General features: G+C 34.3%; 1 protein-coding gene across 1 annotated transcript; it reads left to right on the top strand.

The window, feature by feature from the left end:
* The first annotated feature begins 124 nt into the window (after window positions 1–124).
* On the top strand, window positions 125–26,679 carry LOC106131385 (uncharacterized). Its single transcript, XM_060945290.1, has 6 exons — window positions 125–236; window positions 17,868–18,073; window positions 21,228–21,363; window positions 22,032–22,165; window positions 24,608–24,812; window positions 26,517–26,679. Exons 1-6 carry the CDS (start codon window positions 191–193, stop codon window positions 26,609–26,611), a joined length of 822 nt encoding a protein of 273 aa, XP_060801273.1. The 5' UTR covers window positions 125–190; the 3' UTR covers window positions 26,612–26,679.
* Window positions 26,680–26,991: the final 312 nt, after the last annotated feature.

The following is a 26,991-nucleotide window of genomic DNA, read 5'->3' on the forward strand; positions in this document are numbered from 1 at the left end:
GTGCGGGGTAGTCAAGTACAGAACTTAGGCTCAGTTGTGCAGATGGCGGCACAAGAAGCGGACGTGCGGTGTGTCAGGAGAATAAAATAATACGCGCGCGCTCCCGTAGTTGGAACTCTAAAGCCGAAGACTTCGCGAGTGCTACAGTGTATTGAATAATCTGTGATATGTGACGATTGGTTTAACATTTATGAGGATGTATGTCTTATTGCTGGTTCTCAGCTTGCTTGTAAAAGGTAATTTTTATGTTTTACATAATTTATGTGTTATGTGATTGTCGTGTGTCTTTGTCGAAAATAAATGATAAATGAATTATTATGACGTCATAAATAAGGACAGGCGGAGTTGATTATTATGGATACTGTCGCAAGAAACACATTATTAAATATATAAATAGGTTGTCCAACATTAGTATTAAAAAGTATATACAGAGTCAAGTCACATTGGGCGCCAATATTTATGATGTTTTTGATTCAATGTTAAAAAAATATCAAATTTGCATTAAGTTGCATTAACGATTGGTCCGATTCGCGATTAGTCAATTGGCGATTAGTCCCATTATACGAGTACACACTTTTTTTCAACGTATTTTTACACAGAAATTAACTATTTAATTTAAGTACTTAAGTAAATAATTAACTTAACTTAAAAACTTTGTTTTTAGACAAATATTTTACAGATCTTGCATTTATATTATTGTTTTAAAGACTACCTTTTTATTAGAATGAAACTCTTTTAGAAATATAATTTAAAAACATCTGCATATTGAACTTACACGCAGATGTTAATCAGCAAAGCGAAGTAATCCTTATTTGAAGTGATTGAAGTAGGAGAATAGGTATCTATCTATCATGTCCTGACAGTCTACTAACATACATATATATAATGATGCCTTCATCCCTTGCGGGGTAGACACAGCCAAACAGTCAGTAAAAAGACTGATAGGCCACGTTCAGCTGTTTGGCTCAATTAAAGAGTTGAGAAGTCGCCTTTTACGACATCCATAGAAAAAGGTGGAGTGGTTCTATTCTTTATTCTATTGGTTCCGGGAACCTCACGGCACAAACGACTTAGTTTGTAGGTTTCTTCGGTCCATGAGTGCACTAGGGTTTTCCAATATTTCCGTGAAAATGGAAATTAGGGGCTGAAATAAAGTAAACGATCTTAAATTCATCTCAAATGGTTAATATCAAAATGTAAAATCTGTTAGTATTTAATTTTGTTTTATTCTCACATGTACATCCATGCATAATCACTACATAGTATAAAACAAAGTCGCTATTTTAGTCTGTTTGTCTGTATGCTTAAATCTTTAAAATTACGCAACGGATTTTGATGCGGTTTTTTTTAAAAGGTAGAGTGATTCAAGAGGAAGGTTTTTATGTATAATAACATTTATAATTTTGCACCCGTACGAAGCCGGTAATTAGTCTTTCACTTTCTTTTAGGGATTCCCTCTATCATTGAAAAAAAATAACTTAATAATTAAAAAAGCCTTGAATAAAATTGTATATTTTCACTGAGTTTTCTTTGAAAAAAAAAAGAAAAGAAGGACCGCTCTACCTCTTTTCCGTGGATGTAGTAAAAAACGACTAAGGGATAGGCTTATAAACTTGGAATTCTCTTTTTGGGCGATGGGCTAGCAACTTGTTACTATTTGAATCTCAATTCTATCATAAAGCCAAACAGCTGAACGTGGCCTATCAGTCTCTTCAAGACTGTTGGCTCTGTCAACCCCGCAAGGGATAAATACGTGACTAAATATATGTATGTAACTTCATAATATTTTTAAAATCCTCTAGTTAAGCCTTTCGATTCTCTAACCATACTTTTGTTGTTCAACCAAAAAATAAATCCAAAATTTATAAACCCTCTTCTTGATTGACTTTTACATTTTGCGTGGGAAAAGAAGCAGCTAGCACATATTTTTTATATTCTCTTCAACAACAGCTCGGTAGAATGGTTTAAAAAGATACTTTAATCAAAACTAAATATAATTGAAATTAAAAGATTACTTTTCTATGGATAATAATTAACTACTAAATGAACTACAAAAGAGATTAATTAGACCTTTTAGCAATCCAACTTTAATTTTATTACGTATGTAAGTACTTACTCTCTTTGATTTGAGTTCACTTGCGTCTTTTAATAATTTCTAATTACTGAGAGTAGGTCTGCGCTAAATGTAGAACTATATTGATTTAAGGAATGTCTGAAACAATATATTAGTTTCAGAATTATGAGTTTATCATCTAAACTCTGTGTTCTCTAATATTTGGTTTTAATTAAAATATGAATTTATAATCAAATGTGTTATTAAATACATTTTTGTCTTTGTTTATTGACGTTAGATTTATTTAACGATAGGTAGATATTTAACCTGTCACTATCATTTTAATCTCAATTCTATCATTTACCGTAACAGCTGAATGAATGAATGAGATTTATAAGTAGTCTTGATTATGCCTTTCACCCATAACAGACTGCAGTTTTAAGGCCGTATTTTTTTTTTTTTTAATAATGTGACATTAAGTTAAGGAAAGCATATTTTAAAAATATATTGCGATTTTACTGCTTGATACATTTTATTTTATTATACATCTTTCAAAACATATGTTCTTAAAGTCAATAGAAGTATAAACATAATCCAGTATTTCAGTATAGGTAAGTCACTCTTCAGGGTTTTATAGAACAGACGATTCCCACATTAGAATCGCTATTTCAGGAGTGATCTCACTCTTTCTCTTGAAATTTTAATTTCATAGCTGTTTGAGCGAAGACTTATTGCTATTTTGCTTATTTTATGACGAGAAATGGTGACAGCGATAGTTTTGAGGGGCTGGAGATCATTTATATCCACTTCAACACATTCTGTAACTTAGCACATGTGGTTAGTACCAGGTTTCGCTTAGGTTGTCCTAGTAAGTCCTAGACGAAACCCACAATTTCTCACTTGCGGTGAATGTCTGTAGTTTGAATGAACGACCAAAGTTAAACCATTGGGCACTGACTTCTTCGTTTTACTCAAAGAGTAAGTTTAAACACTACATTGTACATCGTACTATTAGTGATTGAATTATTTATGTAAGTTTTATGAAACTCCTTTTAATAGGTACTTTCATGGAATAGTTCTTCACAACATTTTTTTAATCCTATTTTATTGCAATTTTGTGCAATGTTTATATTATACTCGAGAGGTTTTATTATATAGTCATCCGTTAACATAAGATAAAGTTAATCTTATCTTAAAGAATACCATTGGTGGACTGTTCTGAGAAAGACTAGCATCACAAATCAGCACTTTTTTTCTGATTCTATATAGAACACGTCCTTTAGAAAAGTTTCATAGCTACGTCTTTTTTACAAATGTAGTATCTTTTTCTATGTAGCCTCATCTACCTACATGTTTCTCTATTTCTGAGCTGAATTGGGCCAGGTTAGTTAAACGTTTTGGCCTACATTCGATAGCCAGAAGGGTTGCTGTGAATATTTTATTCTTAATACGTTTGCCACAACGGTTGATTACATCTCCACATTCTTAAAACAGTTAATTATTTTTTTTTAGTTTACTTATGATCAGAATTAGCCGCATCGTTATCAAGAAGTAAAATGATTTGTTTTTAAATTCAATAAAATATTCGGTAATGCATTGTCATTGTGAAAACCGTAATACGAAGTCATAAGCTCCATCCTTATTTAGTACGAAAAACAAATCATTTAACTTTTTAAACTCGATGTTATAACGACATATCAATATACCTAACAATACGTTCTCTAAACAAACTAACTTGCAGTAAGTGATATGAATCACTGCCATTTTGACTTCTATCAACGAGAAGATTTAGAAACAGCATCTTTGTCCGTAATAATTCACATATTTTTAATGTATAAAAATATAATCCCCTCATAATTGCAATTAGTTCTAGAATTTCCAATTTCGCCCCAAAGTTTTGATTTAGTCTGCTTGCCAGTGATACTCCAAGATATAATATACTTTAAAACAGTTACCTTAAGCTCAAAGATTAGGGAGACAAAGTTCGTTTATAGTTAACAGGGTTATTTCAGCTACAAATTATAGTTTCGAAGTCCAGTCCTCAGCCCAAGGGAAATATACTCTGATAGTAAGTTGTAGTACTACTCTGTCAGCGTCTTGGAGTGACTATAAAATATTTTTTACATTTTCCAATTTTTATGTAAGTATTATTTATTCCTATAAAGTTATGTATAAGTAAGTAGTAGCTTATTTATTTACTCTAAATCAAAGTTACGTTTTTAGATTAATACCTAATCATGATTACAATAAAAAGGATATTATCTGACTCAGGCGTGTTTACTTATTATTTACTTGTGTTGAAATCACTAATCTTATTTTTAAACACTATTATTTTAAATGTGGACAATGTGTATTCGTCCACGGATCTGTATTTGTAAATTGAGGTCCGGCGAAATTCCTGCAGTGTTGTTTGTTTCGCCGCTTTTTCAAGACCTGCGCTTTAGAAGCGGTAGAATATATATTACACATAGGTACATAAGTTATGTTGACATCAAAAAGCGATACCTTGTATGCTATTTTGCAAATAAGTCTATGTCTATTTAAAATAAATAGATTTCTATAACGCGAAATCGTTTGCCTTTTATTATTAACGAGAAAATGCATTTTTACCGAGGTATCTGTATGCATATACATAGATAAGTAGACGTAAGTGTACCAGAATGAAAATGCACGAGCATTGTAGAGTAGACAGTTGCAAAAAGAGAAAATATGACGAAATAACAAGCGCTATATAATATTTCATAGAAAACGCAATAATTTCAGACAACAGATCAGTAACAGGAAATTGAAATTTTATATAATATTCCAGGATATTATCCTTTATAGGTATATACACCGGTATGTTTTGCGATAGTCTCATATTGAGAATTACGAGTATTGTGATTTAGTTGGACTTACGGATAAAATTACTTAATACCTAGATTATATCTCACTTAGAAAATACTTAGTTTCATTTGAGTACTAATAATATATTTCTTTTTTTAAACGGTTTTATTATTGTACTACTTATTTAAAGGCAATCAGAGACAATTAAGAACTTATAACTCAAAACATTAATTAGTTCGCAATAACGAAAAACTAGGTTATTGTGTTGTTGAAAGATTTATGTATAAAATTATTATTGTTTGAAATTGTCATGTTTAGTTATCAGTATCATTGTTTCATAGATATTTAAATTATTTTTTCCATACAATTCTTTCCTAGACCCTCCTAGGAAAGAAGGTCTACCCTTCTTGTATGATAATGATTACAACTTTCGACTTGCCATGATCCCTACACACTTCCTCTGCTTCATCCACATTCATTACTTTGTTAATGCAAGTTTCGCAGTTTTGATTACCCTTGACCTTTCGCATTTTTCTTTTTTCTACAAAAATACGACATATGTAAGTTAAGTAAATAATGTAATATAAGTGACATGTATTTCTTCTATGTCATTACATTTTATTACTAATGATTAGCTAGTAAATCAATAACGCCCACATAACATAAAAAATGGTTCTAAAAAAATGTGTAAAGTGTAAGAAAAATATTACTAAAAAATCGCCTGGGTTAGAATGCAGTAGATGTGATGTAGCAGTTCATGCTAGTCCGGAATGTGCCAAGCTTACAAACAAACAGCTGAGTACCCTTCGGAACTCAGCAAGCATCGAGTGGAGTTGTGAAACTTGTCTGCTAAACATCTCTCGCAGGTCTTCTTATATTATCCCGGAAGACGATGCTGAGGACGACTCCGACATCGACCCCACCCCAAATACTCAACCTATAATAGATCAAAGGAAACTAGCTACTGATATCAACAGGGAGCTGAAAAAAACCATTAAAGACGAAGTGGGGAACCTCGAAGCATCAATCGATTTTCTTAGTGATCAAATCAATACACTACAGGGTTACATTAAAAGCCAGGAAGGAAGAATAAAAGATTTAGAACAAAAAAATACAGATTTATTCAATAAAAACAAAAATTTGGAATTACGTGTATCGGCGCTCGAAGAGGGTAAGCGACAAGTTGAACAAGATTCCCTTTCAACATGTGTAGAAGTTGCTGGATTACCTGAAGCTTCCCTTAAAGAGGTAGAGAAAGTGGTGTCATCCATTGCCACCAAACTAGAAGTGGACAAGATGGACGTTGGATCAGTCCAGCGTTTGGCTGGCAGAAAGGATAAACCGGGCCCAGTCTTAGTAGTGTTGAAGACAAAGATGGCTCAAAGTAGGTGGATTGCAGCTAGTAAGGAAAAGCGGCTGACGGTTAAATCGATTCTACCCGAAGCACCCAGGGAGAAGATAGACAGCAAAATATTTGTGAGGCAAGCTCTAACAAGGCATATGAAATCTCTTTTATACAATACTAAGCAAAAGCTAGGAAATTCACACAAGTTTATATGGTTCAAAGACGGCAAAATATGTATTCGAAAAACAAATGACAGTAAAATCATTTATATAAGATCTATGCAGGATATCGAACATAATATTAAATGAATTGTAGGTGTGTGCTAATTAGTATTAATTGTTATTTGTGTATTGTCTTATCATTAAAAATACCTATCTTAAATATATTTGTATGGAACCTATAAAACCAATAGAAATTACTAATTGTTTGTCTACCAACTATTTTTTTAAACAACTACCTAGCAATAAACACTTATCTTTTGTATGTCTACATATTAATATACGATCTATGATAAAGAACTTTTCCAAATTATTACAGCTAATTGATCAAAATATTTCCCCAATAGACATAATTGTAATTACGGAGGCTGGCATATCTGATAATATCGCCCAATTGTATCATATTCCTGGTTACAACATGCACTCACAACTACGCGTTAAGAAAAAAGGCGGAGGTATTATTACACCAAAAAATACATTAAATTTACACCATTAACATATAAAACTTATACTTTCGAAAATCTTTCTGGCACTGTAAAAATAGAAAATCAAAACATAGTTGTGTGTGCAGTTTACCGGCCGCCATCTTCTGACGCACGTAAAAGATTATTTATTAAGGAACTGGGCAATTACATCTCAAGTTTTGATGTGGAAGGTAACTCAATTTTGATAGGTGATATGAATATTGACATTAAAAAGCCATCACCTATTGCAGACTTATATTTGGAAACACTGAGCGAGCGAGGTCTGATGTGTGGAATCACCGAATATACAAGAATAGAAACAAAATTAAATATTGTCACTAAATCATGCATCGATCATGCGTTCGGTCGTTTTCCCACGTTGGACACGTACTCGGCGGCGGTCGATGTCGTACTGGCGGATCACCGCGCAATTCTGTTCGCCTGCGTAAGCGACATCGCACAAAGGCAGCATATACAGGACGTTCATAAAAAATGTGTAGATTACAAAATAATGTCGGACAGATTATCTAAAGTAAAATGGACAGATACGAATAATATGAAGTGCCCAAAGCAGATTTATGAATTTATAATAAAAGCTTTCACAAACGCTCGTGACTCTGCATCGACTGATAGAATTTATAAGAGTAAAAAATTGTATAGGGTACCATGGATGAACGACAACATTAACCAATTATGCGAAAAACGTAACAAACTATTTTATTTATGGAGAAAGAACCCACGTGATATTGCAAAACGAATAGAATATAATAAAATACGCAATAAAGTTCACAAAGTTCTCGAGCACAATAGAAATTCGTATTATATGAACAAAATTAAGGATAATTTTAGGAATATTAAAAAAGTTTATCAGATCATTAATCAGATGCTGGGCCGAATTAAAAATTCTGTTGATGAAGTAGTGCTGAATGCTTTTCATTCTCAAGGTATCTCGATATCAGATATGTCTAATAACTTTGCTAGGGAGTTCAATAAGTCATTAAAGACATCCTCAACAAATTGTCAGACAAAATTGCTAAAAATACGTATTTTATCCCTCGTGATACTAGTATTCTCTATAAGAAAGCTACAGCAGAAAATATTTGTGATATTATAAAAAATCTAAATTCCAACAAAGCTCCAGGGCTTGATAACGTTAGTGTGTCGGACATAAAAATTGTTAAGTCGGGAGCATCAGTGGCAATAGCTAACTTAGTCAATCAAAGTGTTGTAACGGGGATATATCCAGATGAACTCAAAAAAGGATGTGTAAGACCAATAAGAAAAAAAGGGAAATCAAATGATTACGGCAATTATCGGCAAATTACGCTTCTTTCAAGCATTGATAAAATTGTTGAAAAGTATATTTGTCAACAAATACACAAATACTACATCAATAATGATGTTATATATAAAAACCAATATGGTTTTCAACAAAGTAAGGGCACACAGGATATTATCTCGAAGTTCACAGATGAAGTTAACGCACGTATGAATGAAAAAAAAACATATCCTTGTTCTTTTTATAGATTTTTCACGCGCATTTGACACTCTTGAACACGACCTTCTCATTGAAAAGCTTGAATCGTGTGGTATCCGTGGGCCTTTGTTAGGCTGGAACAAAGACTATTTGAAAAACCGCTCTTTTGTAGTAAAAATTGCTGATGTAACCAGTAACACCATGTACGTCACAGAAGGTACAGCACAGGGATCGGTGGCTGGACCATTGCACTTTCTATCGTACGTCAATGATATGAATAACTGTGTCAAAAGTAGCATATGTTACCAGTTTGCAGATGACACTTGTTTGGTGGTAAGCAACGAGAACCTTCAAGAGGCATATTTGCGTCTTCAGGAAGATTTCGACGCGATTTGTAAATGGTGTCACGATGCTGGTCTCGTGCTCAACGCAGATAAAACAAAATTACTGCACATTAAGTCGCCGTATATAAGGTCTGAGATACATAATACAACTCTAACTGCTCATTGCCACTCGTGCCTACACAAACACGATGCAGATAGCTGCCAATGCCCTCAAATTGAACTAGTTGAGTCACATACATACCTCGGGTTAGTTATTGACAGTAAATTAAATTGGAAACTACATATTGATATAATTTGTAAAAAACTTAGATACTTTCTAGCAAGTATGAATATCTTAAAAAGACGTATCCCCTATCAAGTCAGACTGTTATTGTATAAGTCTCTGGCAGAATCCCATGTCATTTACGGTCTTAGTAGCTATGGAAGAACGTTTAATACACATTTGAACAACATCTACCGATTGCAATCAAAAATTTTAAAATGTATTGTTTCGAATAAAATTAAAAATCAATTCCAGGATAGTGAGCTAGGTCTCTTCAAACATTGTAAGATACTTCCTATTCAAATAAATATTAAATACAGCTTATTAAAACAAAACTATTTTAATAAAGAATTTCACAATAAAATCGAACACGATGTATATACGCGGGCCGTCGCTCAAAACCGGTTGCGAACGGAGTGTGCGAACAATGTGTACGGCCAGCGGACTACTCGCTATATGTTGCCCAGATTAATGAATGATCTTCCGCGTGATCTTAACGATAAAATTACAACAAAAAATATTAAAAGAAAGCTTAAAGAGTATTTTGTAGAAAATATGGATAAATATTTTTTGTGAAAATGTTTTAAATACCTAACTATCTTAGTAACGTTGTTTATTATTATTTTATTTTATTTTTTCTTACGTATGAAACTGTCAACAAAACTTTGAAATGTATTTAACTGCATTAGTACACAACAAACCTTTGTGGTTTTAACCTAATGCATTATGTGTACCATTGTAATTGATGTTTTTTTTTTTTGGAATGATAATAAATAAAAAAAAAAAAAAATAAAAAAACTATAGGTACTTAAGTGGCAGCAGGTGTTGGGACGACTAAATATACCTTTTCTTTGTTTTGGCTTTTAAAATCGAAGTTAATTTTGTGATACGCATTCCTATTATTCCTCCAGGCTTAAGCCTTGATTGTAGCCTCACCCCTCTGGAGAGCAGCCCGGGGTATGCCTTTGACCATGGATCCTGGATTAGGTGAGTCAGAATTTTACACAAAACGACTCCCGTTTCACCTTCGCAACCTTTACAGGTGAACCTTACCCGTATTGGATCGATAATGGTTAAATATCCAGTAACCTGAATGTGCAGGTTTCGTCAGGATGTTTTTCCCGACCGTAAAGTATACGCATTTCTGTCTTTATCGCTTAAGGGGTAGACAAAGCTTAAATTCATAAAACTCGAAGGCCACTTTAGCTGGATGCCTTATATATGAAACGAGTTGATTCTGATATAATTACAACTTAAATTTTGCTACAGAGACAATGTTATGGTAAAGAAGGTTATCTTATTTGTGTACCTATATTTTAAAAGACATTTCAGCTACAATTACACATATATAGCTGCAACAATGAGATAGGCATCGACTTAAGAAGGATTTCCAAGAATAACCACAAAATCAAGGCAAATATAGCCTTGTATCCTTTTAAGTTCCACAACCGGTATTGCCTCCAATTCTTTCGCCGTTATGGCTGTTAGGCTCTGGAATCCACTTCCCGAGTCCATCAGGACATCCCCAAGTCGTTCTAGTTTCAAATCGCGGGTATACGGGTTTTTCTTGATTCGCGAAGGTATTTAATATCGCCTTTTCACTCATTTCGGTAATCGCTGCACCTATTTATTTATGTATATTGTTTATCTATTGTAGTTTTTATGTATGTATATTATAATTATTTTATTTTATATTTTGTATAGGTATAAATATATTTATTTAGTTTAACCCCACATTAAGTTCTCTGTAAGACCCAATGGTTGACTGGTAGATAATGCTTCTAGCATTAAGTCCGCCAATTGTGCTATACATTTGTATTTTGTGCAATGAAGTTTAAATAAATAAAAAATATGTAGGTATATATCAAAGGACATGTTTATACCTAAGTACACCTGCAAATAATAATTTATTTTGCTTTCATAATATAGCAAGTTATTTATCTATGCCCTCCAACGCCATGATTTAGTCATAGACATATGGCGACATCTCTATGCTAAATCGCGCAAGCCAAGTTTCTACGGACAGGAGCATAAGAACCTCAGATTAACATCGGAGCTGCGGTTTCCCATTATTCTTATATTCAGTTCCACGTCATCCGATTCCATTTGCATCCTCACCACTCTGGAGAGGAGCCTGGGGTATGCAATTCTATGTCTCATTTACCATCCACCGTTACCGTTTACCGTCCATGTCGTAATGAAAAGCGAAACAGCGATAGCTTTTCGCGTGATAAAAACAGCGCTGCGCGTGCCACGCTACGGAGGCTGATCGAAGATCTTCTTCTCTTTCTATCTTCTTTTCTTCTTGAGCGAACCCGAAAAATCTTTTCCGCTAACTAAATATAGTTACCGTTACCTTAGTTTCGCAAAAACGTGCAACGTTGCCCCAATCAAAGCAATTTAAAGTAAATATGTCGTTGCGACCGCTCCAATAGGAAATGTTTACGTGTAGTACGTTAGGGACGAAGTTCCATAACGAAGTTTGCAGTTGAGGTGGGGCCGTGAGGTGTTTCTAAACAGTTTTTGTGCGAAGTCTGAAGTGGGTTGTGACTATATAAATTAAATATATATACTCGTAGGTAGTCTCAAAAGATTGTGCTTAATAAATTATTATGAAAATTTAAATGTTTCTCAGACTTATTCCGACGAAAAGGGGTACTCTTAAGATCTCCTTTTTTCGAGACATACGCAGTTTGATCCGTAATAGTGACGAGTAAGGTCCTGTGTCACTCTTTTAGTTTTGTCTTACATCAATTTCGTGCCTCTCAACGTGTGCTCCTTATGAATTAGGTACCTACCTTATCTTTTGTACATGAGCAAAGCTGTTCATTCATTTATATATTTTCTAAAATATTGGTTATTCGTATTTCAGCTTAAGTTTGTACTAATCAAAATATCATTTAGTAATAATTAGATGAATGTAATTAAAAAAATTTGCTACATTTAAAATAGGTAATTTCAACTAATCACCTAAAAATTATTAAAAAGTTATTTTGCAACAAAACTTGGCTATTTAAAAAGAAATTCCCTTCTCCAGCGAATCTTTCTTCAAAATAAGGAGCTCTCAACTGTCGAGAGTTACCCAGTTAGAGTGGGTCAAACGATTCCGCAAACAGCCCTCAAAATCCTCTTTACTCTCAAACTGGTTCTAAAACACAACCTTACATTGCAGTAACCGCTTACCAGCAGGATGTTCGCTTTTTAGGCTTTTTTATTTCCAAATTACATTAATAATAAATTTATTTATTCAAGTGACCATTGACTCATTTTTCATTGACACGAGTACTAGTTTTATTGTTTTACCTATTTGAGACTAAATATATGAAGTCTCAAAAATACCCAACGTCAATATACACGCCTTGTTGAAAATGAACAGACATAATTTTATGCCATATAATTGCTTCAACCAATTTTAAATTTTACATACATACGTACATACATATGGTCACGTCTATATCCCTTGCGGGGTAGGCACAGCCAACAGTCTTGAAAAGACTGAATGGCCACGTTCAGCTTTTTGGCTTAATGAGAGAATAGAATTGAGATTCAAATAGTGACAGGTTGCTAGCCCATCGCCTAAAAAAGAATCCCAAGTTATCCCTTAGTCGCTTTTTACGACATCTATGGGAAAGAGATGGAGTGGTTCTATTCTTTTTTGTATTGGTGCCAGGAACCACACGGCAAAATTTGAAATTTTACACAAACAAATAATCTTTAATCTTCCATACTCCTTCAAAATTAGTACACAAATATAATGAGATTGATTCGGCCACGGGTTGTCAGCAGGGTGATCCCCTCGGTCCAGCTATTTTCAGTTTGGCAATTAACTCAATAATTCACGGTTTAAATTCAAAATTAAACGTATGGTACCTTGATGACGGAACCCTAGGTGGAGACTTTAAAACAGTTTTGAAAGATTTAATTGATATAAAAAACAAGTTCTCTAATATTGGTCTGGAATTAAATTTTGATAAATGTGAATTATATATTTCTGAAACTTTAAATACATCTTTGGCATCTCAAATTATTCAAAATTTTAATAACATAGCCCCTAATATTAAAATTTTGACAAAAGATAGTCTCTACCTACTTGGTTCACCGATATTTGATGAGGCCATACCTTCCCTTCTTAGTAAATCAATTTCAAAATTCACTGACTATTCGGACCGCCTCACCAAAATTAGCAGTCACTCTGCGTTATTCGTTCTAAAATTCTGTTTATTCATACCAAAATTAACTTACCTGCTCCGTTGTTGCCCTATTTGGAAATACCCCACTTTGGTCCAACCTATTGATCAACTTTTAAAAAATAAAATTGAATTAATACTCAACATAAGTTTTGGCGAAGAGGCATGGACCCAAGCCTCCCTTCCAATTAGGAATGGAGGCTTAGGAATCCGAAAAATTTCTTGTGTAGCCCTGCCGGCTTTCTTGTCCTCTATCCACAGCACATCTAATCTCGTAGGTAATATTCTTAAGGTCCCTGCGACTACAAACTACGAGATTGCGTGCTTGGATGAGGCCACAAATGCCTGGCTAACCGGACCGAGTCCAAATCTTCCCTCCAAGCTACAAAGCCAAAGGGCCTGGGATTCCATTTCATCTAATTTTATTTTCAGTTCTCTTTTGGAAAATTCCTTTAGCAGAGATAGGGCTAGACTATTAGCCGTGTCCAGACCAGAGTCCGGACATTGGCTTCATGCCTATCCATCTCCTGCTTTAGGAACTTTTCTAAATCCCCTAACTCTTCGCGTGGCTGTCGGTCTCAGAGTCGGGGCTGAAGTCTGTGTGGACCACAGCTGTGCCTCTTGTGGGGTTTCTGTTGATCGCCTAGGTCACCATGGTCTTGCCTGCTCCTCGGGTGCCGGCCGCCAATCCCGCCATGCTGCTCTCAATGACATCTTGAGACGGGCGCTTGTCAGCGCCGACGTCCCCGTGGCCCTTGAGCCCCAGATCGTGCGAGACGATGGCAAGCGCCCCGACGGGATGTCATTGATACCCTGGCGCATGGGTCGCGCGCTGGTCTGGGACGCCACTTGCGCAGATACGCTGGCGGCGTCCTACCTCCCTGCGACCAGTAAACAGGCTGGTGCGGCGGCGGACGCCCGGGAGCGCTTCAAGACCAATAAATACAGTTGTCTTGGCACCCAGTACGAGTTCGTACCGTTTGGTGTCGAGACACTTGGTCCTTGGGGCAAGGGCGCGCGGGAGCTCCACAAGGCGCTCAGCAAACGCCTGAGGGAGGCAACAGGAGACCCTCGCGCGGGCAGCTTTCTTGCGCAGCGTATTGCTATTGCAATACAGCGCGGGAATGCTGCCTGCGTGATGGGAACCCTTCCTAGGGGTCCAAATTTAAACAATAATGTATTTAGCTTGTAATTTAGAATAGTTTTTTTTATTATTATTATAAAATAATCTTTAAAGTGTGTAAACTTTCTGTTTTGATAAGAATATTTACAAACTGAATTAAGATATTCTGTAAACAAAGAAAACTATCACATAAGATGAACAATAAGCCAACAATTCCTTTATTCTGAGTAAGTAAATACCACAATCATTTCACTTAGCAAAATAATTATACGGAAAGTTTGAAATTTAATCAGGATGAATCTCGAATGAATGCAGGTGGCTGCAATGCGGTACAAATTACGAAACTATTTACGAGTTGCATCTTTGGTTAAACCAAAACATAAAAAGTTATATATTTTTACAATTTTATTTTTTATTTTCTTGTACAGTCTTCTCGACATAGAAGGTTTCAGTGATATGCATCTCATACTTCTTCTTGGAAGCTTATGACTCTAATGTATCCCTAGGACTATTATTAAGATATTTTTTTTCTTTCTCACTCATAAATATTAGTTAATTATAAATATTATTTTTATTGTTGATCCTTATGACAATATGTACTGTAACATAAAGGAGTAATTAGTGATTATTTTAAAAAAATCACTAGAATATGTTTTATCACTGGTAAATAAAATCATAAATTATTAAAGTACAGTCGTTTTAGTTGTATGTTCTTATTTATTTATATAAATGTGAAGCTTATGTTTTCGATTTTCCGCAGATTTTTATTCAGACCATTTAACACTAGAAGGGTCGGGGAAATTGCATACCTTCAAAGACCGCGACCGTCAAATTGACGGTATATGATAATTACGGAGAAAATATGATTGAAATATGTACCTATGTGTGTCATAAAAACAAAATTACGAATTTTAATTGATGCTTTTAATTAAATACTTTGATTAGTTACATAAAACATTTATTACAAATAATTTTTTTAAATACTTTTTTTACACATTGACCACAAACAGCTTTCTGGCAAATAGTACATAAGTCACAAGTGCGGTTCTTTTTACATTTTGAATTAATTTGACATTGTCGTCTTTTTTGTGATGTAGAAGGCTGTTCTTCTTCAATAGTTATGTTATCCAAACGTTGAAAAGCTGATGCACTTTGTTTTTTATTCACGTACTCTGCGCGAAGTTCACTTACAAGTTGTAGAATATAATTATGACGAGAAATGTTTTCACCTGTAACTTGGCGATAAATAATCCATGAATTTATGGCGGCCAAATCTAGAATATTATAGAAGACGTGGACTGGCCATCTTCGTGTTCCAGCTCTTACAGTATATTTTCGTGCCATTTGGTCAATTATATCCACGCCTACCTTAGTTTCGTTATAAAATTGTAGTCTCCGGTAGTTTTTTTTTTGACTCAGCATCAATATGTATATTTTCGTGTAATGTACTCAATACAATGACATTTTTCCCAGGTTTACCTTGATAAATTGTTAGGGTTGTGTTTGTTGCCGATTTCAGTATAAAGGTTTCATATCTCTTTGTACGAATGTTTCTACAATTCGCTGGTACTTCTCGTCTTGCCCGTCTCATTGTTCCAACAATACTTGTACTTTCAGATCTAAGCTTTTCTGCCAATTTTAGAGATGTGAAAAAATTATCCGTTGTAACGTTCCGACCTTTTTTGAGGTAAGGTTGTAACAATTTCATAACAACATGTTCTGGTAACGACATATTACTTAGGCGCTCACTATCTTTTCCTAAATAAGGAAAACCCCCACACAGATATTTGCTCTCAACATCCACTAATAACCAAAACTTTATTCCAAATTTATCAGGCTTGTTCGCAATATATTGCAAAAAAGGGCAACGTGTTTTCGATGGAAATAACTGCTCATCAACAGTCATATTTTCACCAGGAATGTAACACATTTGGCAATTTTCTATAAAATTATTCCATATATCAGAAATCATTGCAAATTTGTCAGTAGATAAACGTGTATTACGCGTGCTTCTCAAATCAAATCGTAAATATTTTATTATTTCTTTGAATCTATTTTTACTCATAGTATTTTTGAAAACTGGCGGACCCCATTCTAAGGACCATAAAATGTCTAGGTCTAAATGGCTCATGTTGTAAGCTCCACGTGCATAAATCAGTCCAATGAAAGCATCTAATTCATCTAAAGAAATTTCCCACGATTCATCTTGACATTTGATACGTGCTTCAGTTTCAGTGCACAACTTTATGCGTCGTAATATAAATTCTTGAATAAAAAGACGCCAAGAAGTAATAACTTTTTGGATTCTACATACCGCTTTGCATATGGAGTGGGACCTGGGTTTTCTCTCAGTACATTTTGCCGACTTCGACGGCCCGTCGTTCCACCACTAAAACTAGGAATACACGTCCATTCAGTGCCATCACTAGCCACTTGTCTCATACCTATTTCGGGTAATGATGACGTTCTGACTTGCCTCCCACCACGTGTTATACTTCCCGAATGCACTGCTCTTCCGCTGGATCCAGGTCTTCTGCCACGACTTCTACGTATACCACGTTCGCTGTGTAAATTACTGTCCTGCGTTTCACTGTCGAAATGACTTTCAGTTGGAATGTCGGCTTCTGAATCCTCAGATGTAGAACTTTCTTGGTCTAGCTGAAAGTCTTCATCTTCGTTATCACAATGCGTTACTGATAATTCATTGCCACTTTCATCACCTGAGTCATCTTCTTCAATATTACAAAGTTGCGATAACTCTCGTTCTATTTCTAAACTCGAGAGCTGTTTGGAACGCCGATTGGAACTCATTATAAAATAAACACACGACAATTCTCTTCAAATAATCAGTTGAAACTGTAAGTCATGTCAATAAACACAACATATAAATATATAGGTAAGATAAGAAGGTAGAAACAAAACTTTTGTTTATAACACTTCAAAGTATTCAAGTGCCGTCAAATTGACGGCGTCCGGTCTTATTAGGTATGAGTAAGCATACCCCGCATATCAATCATTATTTATTTATTTTTATTAAGTTAAAACTTATACAATCATAAGTTATGAAAAGTCATTAAATATGAATACAAACTGAAATACAGACAAAAAGTTATTAGCCATCAAAATTATTTTGCCGTCAAATTGACGGCCATGGCCCTTCTAGTGTTAAAGAAATGTGAAATTTTGTATGACACATGCGTATCTGATCGAAAATTAATTATGCAAAAAAAAACGATAGGTAGTTTTTTTTATTATTTTATACCATTTGGGATCGCGGGAGAAATGTAATGCACACAATATTTTTCTTCGCTACCATTAAATAACTTTTGCTCATAGCAAATAATACTAGCGTCAATTTTTACTGGTTAAACGAACAAACTGTTAATTCCAACAATTAATATCAAATTTTGAAAAAAAAACTAGTTGAATCTCAATTCTATCGTTAAGCCAAATAGCTAAACGTGGCCATTCAGTCTTTTCAAGACTGTTGGCTCTGTCTACCCCGCAAGGGATATAGACGTGACCATATGTATGTATGTATGTAATATCAAATTTTCTCTTGTTCCAGAGTCCCTTCTGCTAAACATACTTCGTGTGTCTATCCCCACATATCGAGTGAGAGGTCAAACGGCCACGCTGGAGTGCGATTACGAGCTTGGCACTGACACTTTATACTCCGTGAAATGGTACCGTGATAACGAGGAGTTCTACCGGTACATGCCCCAGAATGATCCTGTGAAGCATGCATACAAACTGGAAGGGATTAAAGTCGATGTGAGTACCCTTAGCACTACACACATAGCAGTATATTTTATAGAACCGACAAGGTGAGGCGTTTCTTTTGAAGCTACTACTATGGGCGAGTCACGTCGAATGTTGTTTACTGTGATAATATTGTTGTACCGCTATTGTGTATTATTGATTTTAGGGTACCTACCTAATGGTAATAAGGAATTCATGATTCGTAACATCAAAGAATAATATTGTTATAATAATGTTACGGCAAAAGTTGAAGGTTGTGTGGGTTTCTCTAAGTTTTTTGGAATAGGATTAAAACATTACTATCCAAGAATTTCGATAGAGGCGACTGGAGGAATAAACCCTCTTACTAAGTTAAAAAACGAAACCAAAACCGTAAAATGTGTATTCTCATGACTTTGTTAACAGGTTTACTGTTAACAAAGTCACGGGAATACACAGGGAGTTACTATTATCTTATTTTATTACATAAAGGGAAGACAGAGCTAATAGTCCAAATTAAACTGATTAGCCACTTTCAATTGGATGGCCTAATGATGAAATTGAGATTTAGACAGTGACACGTTGCTAGCCCGTCACTATAAAGAAGAATCTCAAGTTCATTTAGTTAAGAAATCATTTGTCGAGATTTCCATCTATTATGACCTGACCGGATATGAAGCCCGACCATGCACCTTATGCTTACTATTGCGCTACAGAAACCGCCTGAGAGCTATTTGATAACGATGCAATAAACAGCATTCACTCTACTAAAACCGCTGACGAAAGCAAGTAATGTGAGCCTAAAGGTTCATTTTTGTCATTTGTCATTCGTATATAGCTCCCCCTTAATGGGTTATGCAAACGCACAGCTTTCCAAGTAGGCTGCGTTTATGAATATTTCAACATGGCCTTACAGCGCGCCCTGTTACAAGTTTACTTGGAACTTGGTAAAAGTCGAAGCAAACTTCACACTTCGATAAATTTGACTCATTGTGTTGTGGTGAACCCACTTCTTTTTTGAAGGTCTCAGATTCGATATTCTACTCCAAAAGATATATCTTTTATGAAGTTTTTTAATCACACCGTAGTAACCGCTCTAAAGGCGAGAGGTGCGCCTATGACTGTGATCCTGAATTAGATATTCAGTTTTTTTTTTTTCACAATGCGACTATCCGACCTCCGCAAACATTGCACAGGGACACAACTAACCTCAATACACTAAAATATATTATTACACCAATAATCTAACAAAACGTACCTAAAACTTCAATCGAGATAAAAACATATCAGTATCGTAATAGAACATTCCAGTAATAGCGAGTATTGACGATTCCTTGAGCACTGAGATTCCATTTGCGACTAGTTCCGTTATCTATCCCGAGCATACAATGGAGGATGTCGTTCGCAAAATACCGACAAAAGATTTGAGGACAGAATTGAGAGGGAAGCCAGACAATCCACATGAGAGTGGGTTCCCTTTGGATCAATGATATTTGATATCCACGATCTCTACGATGATACCAATAAAAATGATTGACATTTGATAACGGTCTCCGTTCCGTAGTGGTTATGTTAGTCTCTGAACGGGTTTGATGCCTAGTAAGATCTTAGGCCTAGGAATATTAAAATCATAAGTCCTCGAAACCAATTAGAGAAGGCCTCTTTTTATCTTCTCCATCCAATTCTTTATTGAGCAGTAAGGAGATCTAATTTACACATGTGAATGTTACTATATGAACTCAAATAAAATATCATCTTATTGACGAAATACTTATATCAACTACCGCATGCTTATTCCGTAATATGCTTCACATTTCTGTCTTTTTTATGACATCATGCAAAAAATACAAAATACTAGACGAAGTATTTTGAGAATATATTTATATTCTTTTTTTGAAGTCGTGTTATAGTTACAAGATTTTTGTGGATATGACATATGGTTTAATGAAACAAAAATCAGTTGACCTTTTGATGCCCCAAATGATTAATGACCTTCACAATTGTTATTTCACTCTGTGACGCTTGTTTTTATATTGTGAACTAGATTTTGCCCGCAGCTTTTCCCATGTGTAATTAAAATTATTATATCCCGGTTCAGTGGGAATTCCAGTAGGAAGTAATGTGATCCTTAATTGTTCCACTAGAGACTTAAATTTGTTAAATTTAACTTTAAGGAAATAGATATAATTGTTATCTTTTTAAAGATCAAACAGCACGCGTCTTTTGTTCACGGTACGCTGAGATTACACCTTTCCACTTGCCGCAATCCCTGCATACATTTTATTCACGAACATTGACAAGGTATCTCTCTTTCTATCTTAAAAGTCAAACGAAGATGTAGAAAGAGGGAAAAAATGGGACATGTTTATTTTTAACATTTAAATATACCTCTGGACCATACTCGACTTAATCAAGATACGTTGGTTCTCCTTCCATAGTTTGTATTGTTTTCGTTGAAATTGTTAACGCTTAGTAAACTTAAAAATATCCATATTAATACAAAGCCAAGAGGAACACATTACTTGTACGTACTCTGTTGAACTATTGTGTCACGCAGCGTTCATCCGAGTTATTCCAATTAGACATTTGTGTTCAATTTGCTACAATTGTTGTACCTACAGGAATAGTTCCTCGGAATTTGATGAGAACATGTTACACTTTAGTTTGTGACACAGTTGTGCACTTTTGTATTTCGTCAGTATTATGTTTATTCTCTATTTCATCGTATATATACAATATACATATGTATTCAATACATGTTATTGATTTGAATTGCAACATAATATTGGCTCTTTTTACCTCTTGTACCTCTCTTTTATACGTCTTTATCCAACACGTGGGTGATGGAAAAAGTCGTGTAAAAAAGCGTTGATGGTCAAATACGTAAAGTGCTCGGTTAAAATGCGCGATGCGCAAAAAGACACGCAATCAAATCCCACCTCGGCCAAGAACCATTGACTATTTTCGAAGTTATGAACATTAGCTTTAAAACTGACCGATGCTTTTGAATATGATGGTATCTGTCGGTGTGAGTTTTCAGCCGAGCCGCCCAGTTCATAATATTACAATTCAAGGGCGTCCATTAAATTTGTCTAACATAAAACTATTATATTTTTTTGTACTTTATGATTTAATTAACATACAGATTAAGTATATATTTTTTTCTAAACCCTATATTTATTTACAGTTACAAAAGTCGGACGCCAAAAGGGTGGTGTTACACCCGCTCATGCTGAAATCCACCGGCCTCTATAGGTGTGAGGTTTCAGCCGAGGCGCCCAGTTTCGCATCTGTAGCCGGAGAGGGAAGAATGGAGGTCATTTGTAAGTTTGCCAAAAGTTAAAAATGTTAAGAGTACAGATGGAAGTTTAATCTCGGCATATGTCGTGTGTCTATTATGTCTATTGAGTTTTTCTCAATGAATTCTCGAGATTTTGATTTTGTAGAATTTGAAGTGATTCATGTTAACTAGTTGTTCGCTGCGAACTTAGAACTTGCGAAACTTTTAAATTTATACGATTTTTGCTGCAAATTGCTACAGGGGTGAATGCAAACGCTAGTTAATAATATCTACTAAAGTAACTAAAAAAAACACATACGTCGTATCCATTCTGTACTCTCCTTGTTTTGCACCAAGTAGCTCCTTCCTAGATTATTTCTAATAGGCGATTACATGTCGGGCTGTCCCTTATTGGATGTTTTAGGCCGTTGAGATGGCATTTTGCTCGTTTCATTCTTAGATATGAGAAAATCTAGCTCAAAGTCTACAAAAATGTTGGCACAGAGTTTTACGTTATTGCTTCTTGAACGCAAGCTGGCTTAAAGGTTTTTAACACGATTGTAAAAACAGGCAGATTTATCACCTGACTGAAAGACAAAAGTCGATCGTTAAGATATTCATATAGGTATAAAGTATTTAATATCGTCTTGAGGAGAAATCTTTAACAATTACCAGGCTATTGTCATTAAAAATTGTTTTTTTTCTTAACAGATTTACCAAAAGAAGGCCCAAGAATAACGGGAAATGAACAAGAGAACAGAAGAGGAGATTCTCTATTCCTGAACTGCACGTCGAGTCGCTCCTACCCGGCTGCGGTGTTAAGCTGGGACATAGATGGAGAGAAGGTAAACATGCTCAGTCAGAGGCATAAATAAAATTTCGTGCCAGTACATTTCTTCTGTTAATATCACGTCAAAATGGCAATATGATTAAAATATTCAATACAAGTACAATATTCCTATTTTAAATCGATTTCATAAAAAATAAACTTAGTATTTTTATCGGTAAACTTCTGTTTTGTTTGGAATCTAGAATCAAAGTTTGTAGTTAAAACGTAATAATACTAATATAATAGATACGAACGTGGTTTACGATCCTGGAGTGACAAATGAGGTTTATACATAAAGCAACTCCTCCATTAACCGAACCAAAATGGAAACCAAATCCAACTTAATCACAATGGAATGCGGAATTAAATATCTGGGCATAGTCCATAGGTATCTATAACGTATCTTTAAAAATTGCGTACGTCCTTATAAAATAATTTATAGATATTATTGCGTTGCCATTATCGAAAACTAGCAATTTCCTTTGACCCTTATTTATTAATTGTGCGGAAATTGCAAACAACGTCCAAAATTCTGTTTCAATATCGTCCACATACGAACTATAATTAATCGCTGTATTTGGCAATAAAGTTTCGGCATAGTAGCATCCTTTACCTACATAAAATACAAAAAGTAGAAAAGTAAAGCCGGTAATAAAAAATTGTATTCTTTTAGAATATAACACTTTAGAGAAATCTCTTTTGTTAATGAAAAGAAATTTATTAAAAATAACATTAAACATGATAAAATAGTGATTATTTTCCTCTAAACTTATTTCGATTACGATAATTACATCACTTGAGATCGAGAGTGATTATTTGTATGCTTTGACAGGTTGTATAACCTTAAAATCTGTGTATTTTGATTCCATTAAAAGAACGTGCATCTTAAAGTGCTTTATCTCTTAACTAGTTTGTGAAATAGGCCTTTTTGGGATCCCTCAATTTACTAACAAGGCTATTTCAAATACAATGAGAAACTTCAACCTTAATTAAATGGATAGGTTCTCCATTTATACCTAAGTCCATGTATACATCGATTCGATGTAAGATAACTTGTCATTTTACAAATTTTTATACACGTACATTCAGTACTTGTTCCGCGCAATAGGACACCTCCTGCTTTAAATATATTTTTATAATAGAAATAAAAATGCGGCAAATTTTTGTCGAATTAAAATAATAATAAGAGATAGTAAATTAAATACCTAATAATTAGAATTAGTAAATTTTCATGCAATAAATTCCTCATAAGTGATACTTAAATTCATAATTTTACACAACATTCAATCCTAATAAGTAACACTTATTAGGAATTTATTGCATAAAAATTTTGAATTTTAGTTCAATAATTAATATTCAATAAATAATATGAACAAAAGTAAACAAAATATTTTTATAAACTTTGTAAGTTGTTATAAGTTCTCGCTAATACATACATAATGTAATCATGTTTATATTTTTTGCGGGATAGATAGAGCCAACAGTCTTGATAAAACAGATAGGCCACGTTAAACTGTTTGACTTAATGAAAGAATTGAGATTAAAATTTATAGCTAATATCTTTACTTATTAAGTTCGATCCGATAATTCATTTAATCTTAAGAAAAAAATATTTACAATTGTTATTATCAATACTCTATTTCCCGTGGGATTATATCGGAAACCCCTAAAATTTAAACTTAAATACAGAATTCAAATTCTCCTTAAAAATGTGAACTATAAACTACCCCATAAGTCGCATTCAACCTGAATTCAGATAAATTCTAAGAATATACTACTTCTATTCACACAAAATGTTACATTATAGACCCATTACTCTAACTTTATATTGATATCTCCAGTGAACGGCTTTGAGATACTTCCTTAGAATTTATCGGCTCTCTCGAGCCAAATCACTAGTGATTTTTCCGACCTACTGTATCAACCCATATGCGTCTTACTATTGGCGGAATTCCTTCCGTCAACAGAATGAGGTTCAGGAAAATGCTTGGGTTATTTCTATATTTATATCCCGTTATTTCGTGTTCGCTATGACTAAATATGAACATTTGTATTAGAGATATGAAAGTAGACAATATAACTGATAGCCAGTGAGTTAAACTAAAGATAAAGTTCGATTTAGATGAACAACTGATATAACCAGGATACAAGGATTGGCTAAGCTTTCAACAGTAACTAATTATTGTTAGTTTTACCATTTAAAAAGGTCATAAAAATCAGACTGCGGTCGATTTGCGTAAAAACCTAATACTCTGATGATGAATAAGATAACGATCTGAAAAATTAATAAGACGTATATTTAAAAAATTTTTATCGAATGAGCGCCGTGACCTACTTAATTGATATGTCGATCCTTAGTTTTTCAACAACGTATCATTATAGGTGACATGAGGGGAAAAACAACGTAACCCTAATTGTTATGTTGACGCTTGGTTTCCTCAACAGCGCATCATTACAGGTGACTGATCCAGAGCTGTTGGTGGAGTACCCTCCGATGCAGCATCAGCACGGGCTCATGTCGACAGCCCTGGGGCTGCGAGTTCCTGTGGGAAGGACCATGCAAGTGCGCTGCACAGCGAGGGTGGCTCCTGCGTGGCGGGAAGGAAGTGAAGCTGTGGTCGGGAACAGTCAGCTAGCGGATAGTAAAGAGGCTATGCTACTTGGTAAGCAATTTGCATACATACAAATAGTCACGTCTACATCCCTTGCGGGATAGACAGAGCCAACAATCTTGAAAAAAACGGAAAGGCCATGTTGAGCTGAATTACTTTATGATGGAATTGAGATTCGAACAGGTTGCTAGCCCATCTACAAGAGGAATCCCAAAATCAGTATATCCCTTAGTCGCCTTTAACGACATCCGTGGGAAAGATATGGATTGGTCCTTTTCTACATAAAGTGTCGGGATTTAGTAAGCGTGTTTAGAATGATTTACTAATTACCCTCAAAAGTGTAGTTATCCTTTTATCATACATTATGAATATTTTAAGAATATTTGTAAATGTATCACTAAAAATGCACTGAACTGATTTGGATGCAACTTATCACACCTAATTACAGTATTAAACTTTATATACATCAGAGAAACATATATTTTTCATTTATCATGCGATAACATGCTAGTATAATATGGAATATAACCGTGGGTTACAGTGGTAATAAATACTAAACTAAATCTGGAAACTAGTTACAATATTATTACTGTTTATAGATAGATACAATAGAGATTCAGTATCTGCGAGTTATTATAGTTATGCTTAAGTTACACAGTGTAGTTGCACCTGCAGATAAGTTTAATTTAGAATTGAACTAACCAAATTCGGAGTTCGAAACAATACCTTATGCAAGGTATTCGGTGTTCAAATCATGTATACGAATAGATTTTAATATAAGATTAGATTTCTAATAATAATGTATTTGGCGTATATGTGGCGTTACTTATTTTATTTTTCAAAATAATACTGTTAAATTTGTAAGTGGGTTGTTGAAATTATCTTCAAATTTTCAGCCTTGTTTCATTGTCACCGAAAAAATGGATATTATGGACGGACGGACGGACATGACGAAACTATAAGTGTTCCGTGTTTACTCTTTGGCTACACAACCCTGAAAACAGGCAATTACTGAAATTAGTCATCCTGTAATCAATCAAATGCCAAATTAAACATATCAGTTTAAATTCACCATAAAATAAAGCACTCAAATAATTAATTCGGCGTTGTCAATTAATTGACAATTGAACGAGTTGGAGTTATTTTGTTAATTGTAGCAACTAGGGCGCTCACGATCGATACTCCTTGAAAGTTCTATATGAAGAAAGGTTCTTATATTGTATAAATCTGTCTTAGTAGCTAATTGTTGGCCTCTTTAGTGAACTGATAGGTATTTTGTTTGTTTGTTAACTCTTTATTGCATCTAAAATAAATAAAACAAATTATAAACAGTCATTGGATTTAGAAAAATATGTAGGTACAATGGCGGACTTATCCTAATCGGGATTTCTTCCAGTCAACCAATATTATAATGACATAACATATTATGTATTATGTATAGAGCAATAGCATAATAAAGTGTCAAACCTCCGCATAAATAAATTTCTCGTACACTATTACATTTTTTATACTATGGACACATTGTATAAATCTGTGTCTGTAGTAGCCAATTTTTATGTCAATATTATATATTCATATTATCGTTTTCATCAAATTTGACGTAAACTGTTAACAAATTTAAACCTATGCTATCCTATAAATTACCTCACTGTTAACTTTACGTTACCTTTACTACTAAAAATTATACTAAATTAGTTAGTCATTCAGTCACGTTTTCTCTTTACACGTTTATATAGCAAGTCTTATTTGTTTCAGTGAGGAGTTCATCCGAAGCCTCCACGTTAAGTATAATGCTGTTAACACTTTCCCTCGCTCTATTCTTCGGTACTGTAACTAAATCAGTAACGTGATAAATTATCACGTCTATTTTCTTAACGAGACGTGATTACGCAATGCTCTTAGTTTCTTAGAGACTTTGGAGATTTCTATCAAGTATTGTTACGATTTTCTATGTCTGTTTTGTACTAAATTGCTATAGCATCGTAAAGTATTTTATTTTAATTTTTTTTTTAATTTTAAAATTTTCGTGTCTAGTGTAATTTTTGGGAAAACATTCTTTAATATTATCAATTTTTTCTTTAAGTTCTTTCAAACTCAAATACTATGTACAATTAAATTAGGTAGAAAATAAATGTTATATATTTCTTTTGATAAAAGAATGAAAGTCTTCGATACATATCTGTAACAGAATAGTTTATGCTAGTATTTGTAAGTTTATATGACATTACTC

The sequence above is a fragment of the Amyelois transitella genome, chromosome 7, assembly GCF_032362555.1.
Source record: "Amyelois transitella isolate CPQ chromosome 7, ilAmyTran1.1, whole genome shotgun sequence".
Lineage (NCBI taxonomy): Eukaryota > Metazoa > Arthropoda > Insecta > Lepidoptera > Pyralidae > Amyelois > Amyelois transitella.

What these genes read in the sequence shown, in the direction of transcription:
- LOC106131385 (XM_060945290.1), top strand. Translation starts at nt 191, where the DNA reads ATGAGGATGTATGTCTTATTGCTGGTTCTCAGCTTGCTTGTAAAAG. An exon ending in TCTCAGCTTGCTTGTAAAAG is followed by an intron (nt 237 to 17,867) that starts GTAATTTTTATG and finishes CTCTTGTTCCAG; the next exon opens with AGTCCCTTCTGCTAAACATA. An exon ending in GGGACATAGATGGAGAGAAG is followed by an intron (nt 22,166 to 24,607) that starts GTAAACATGCTC and finishes GCATCATTACAG; the next exon opens with GTGACTGATCCAGAGCTGTT.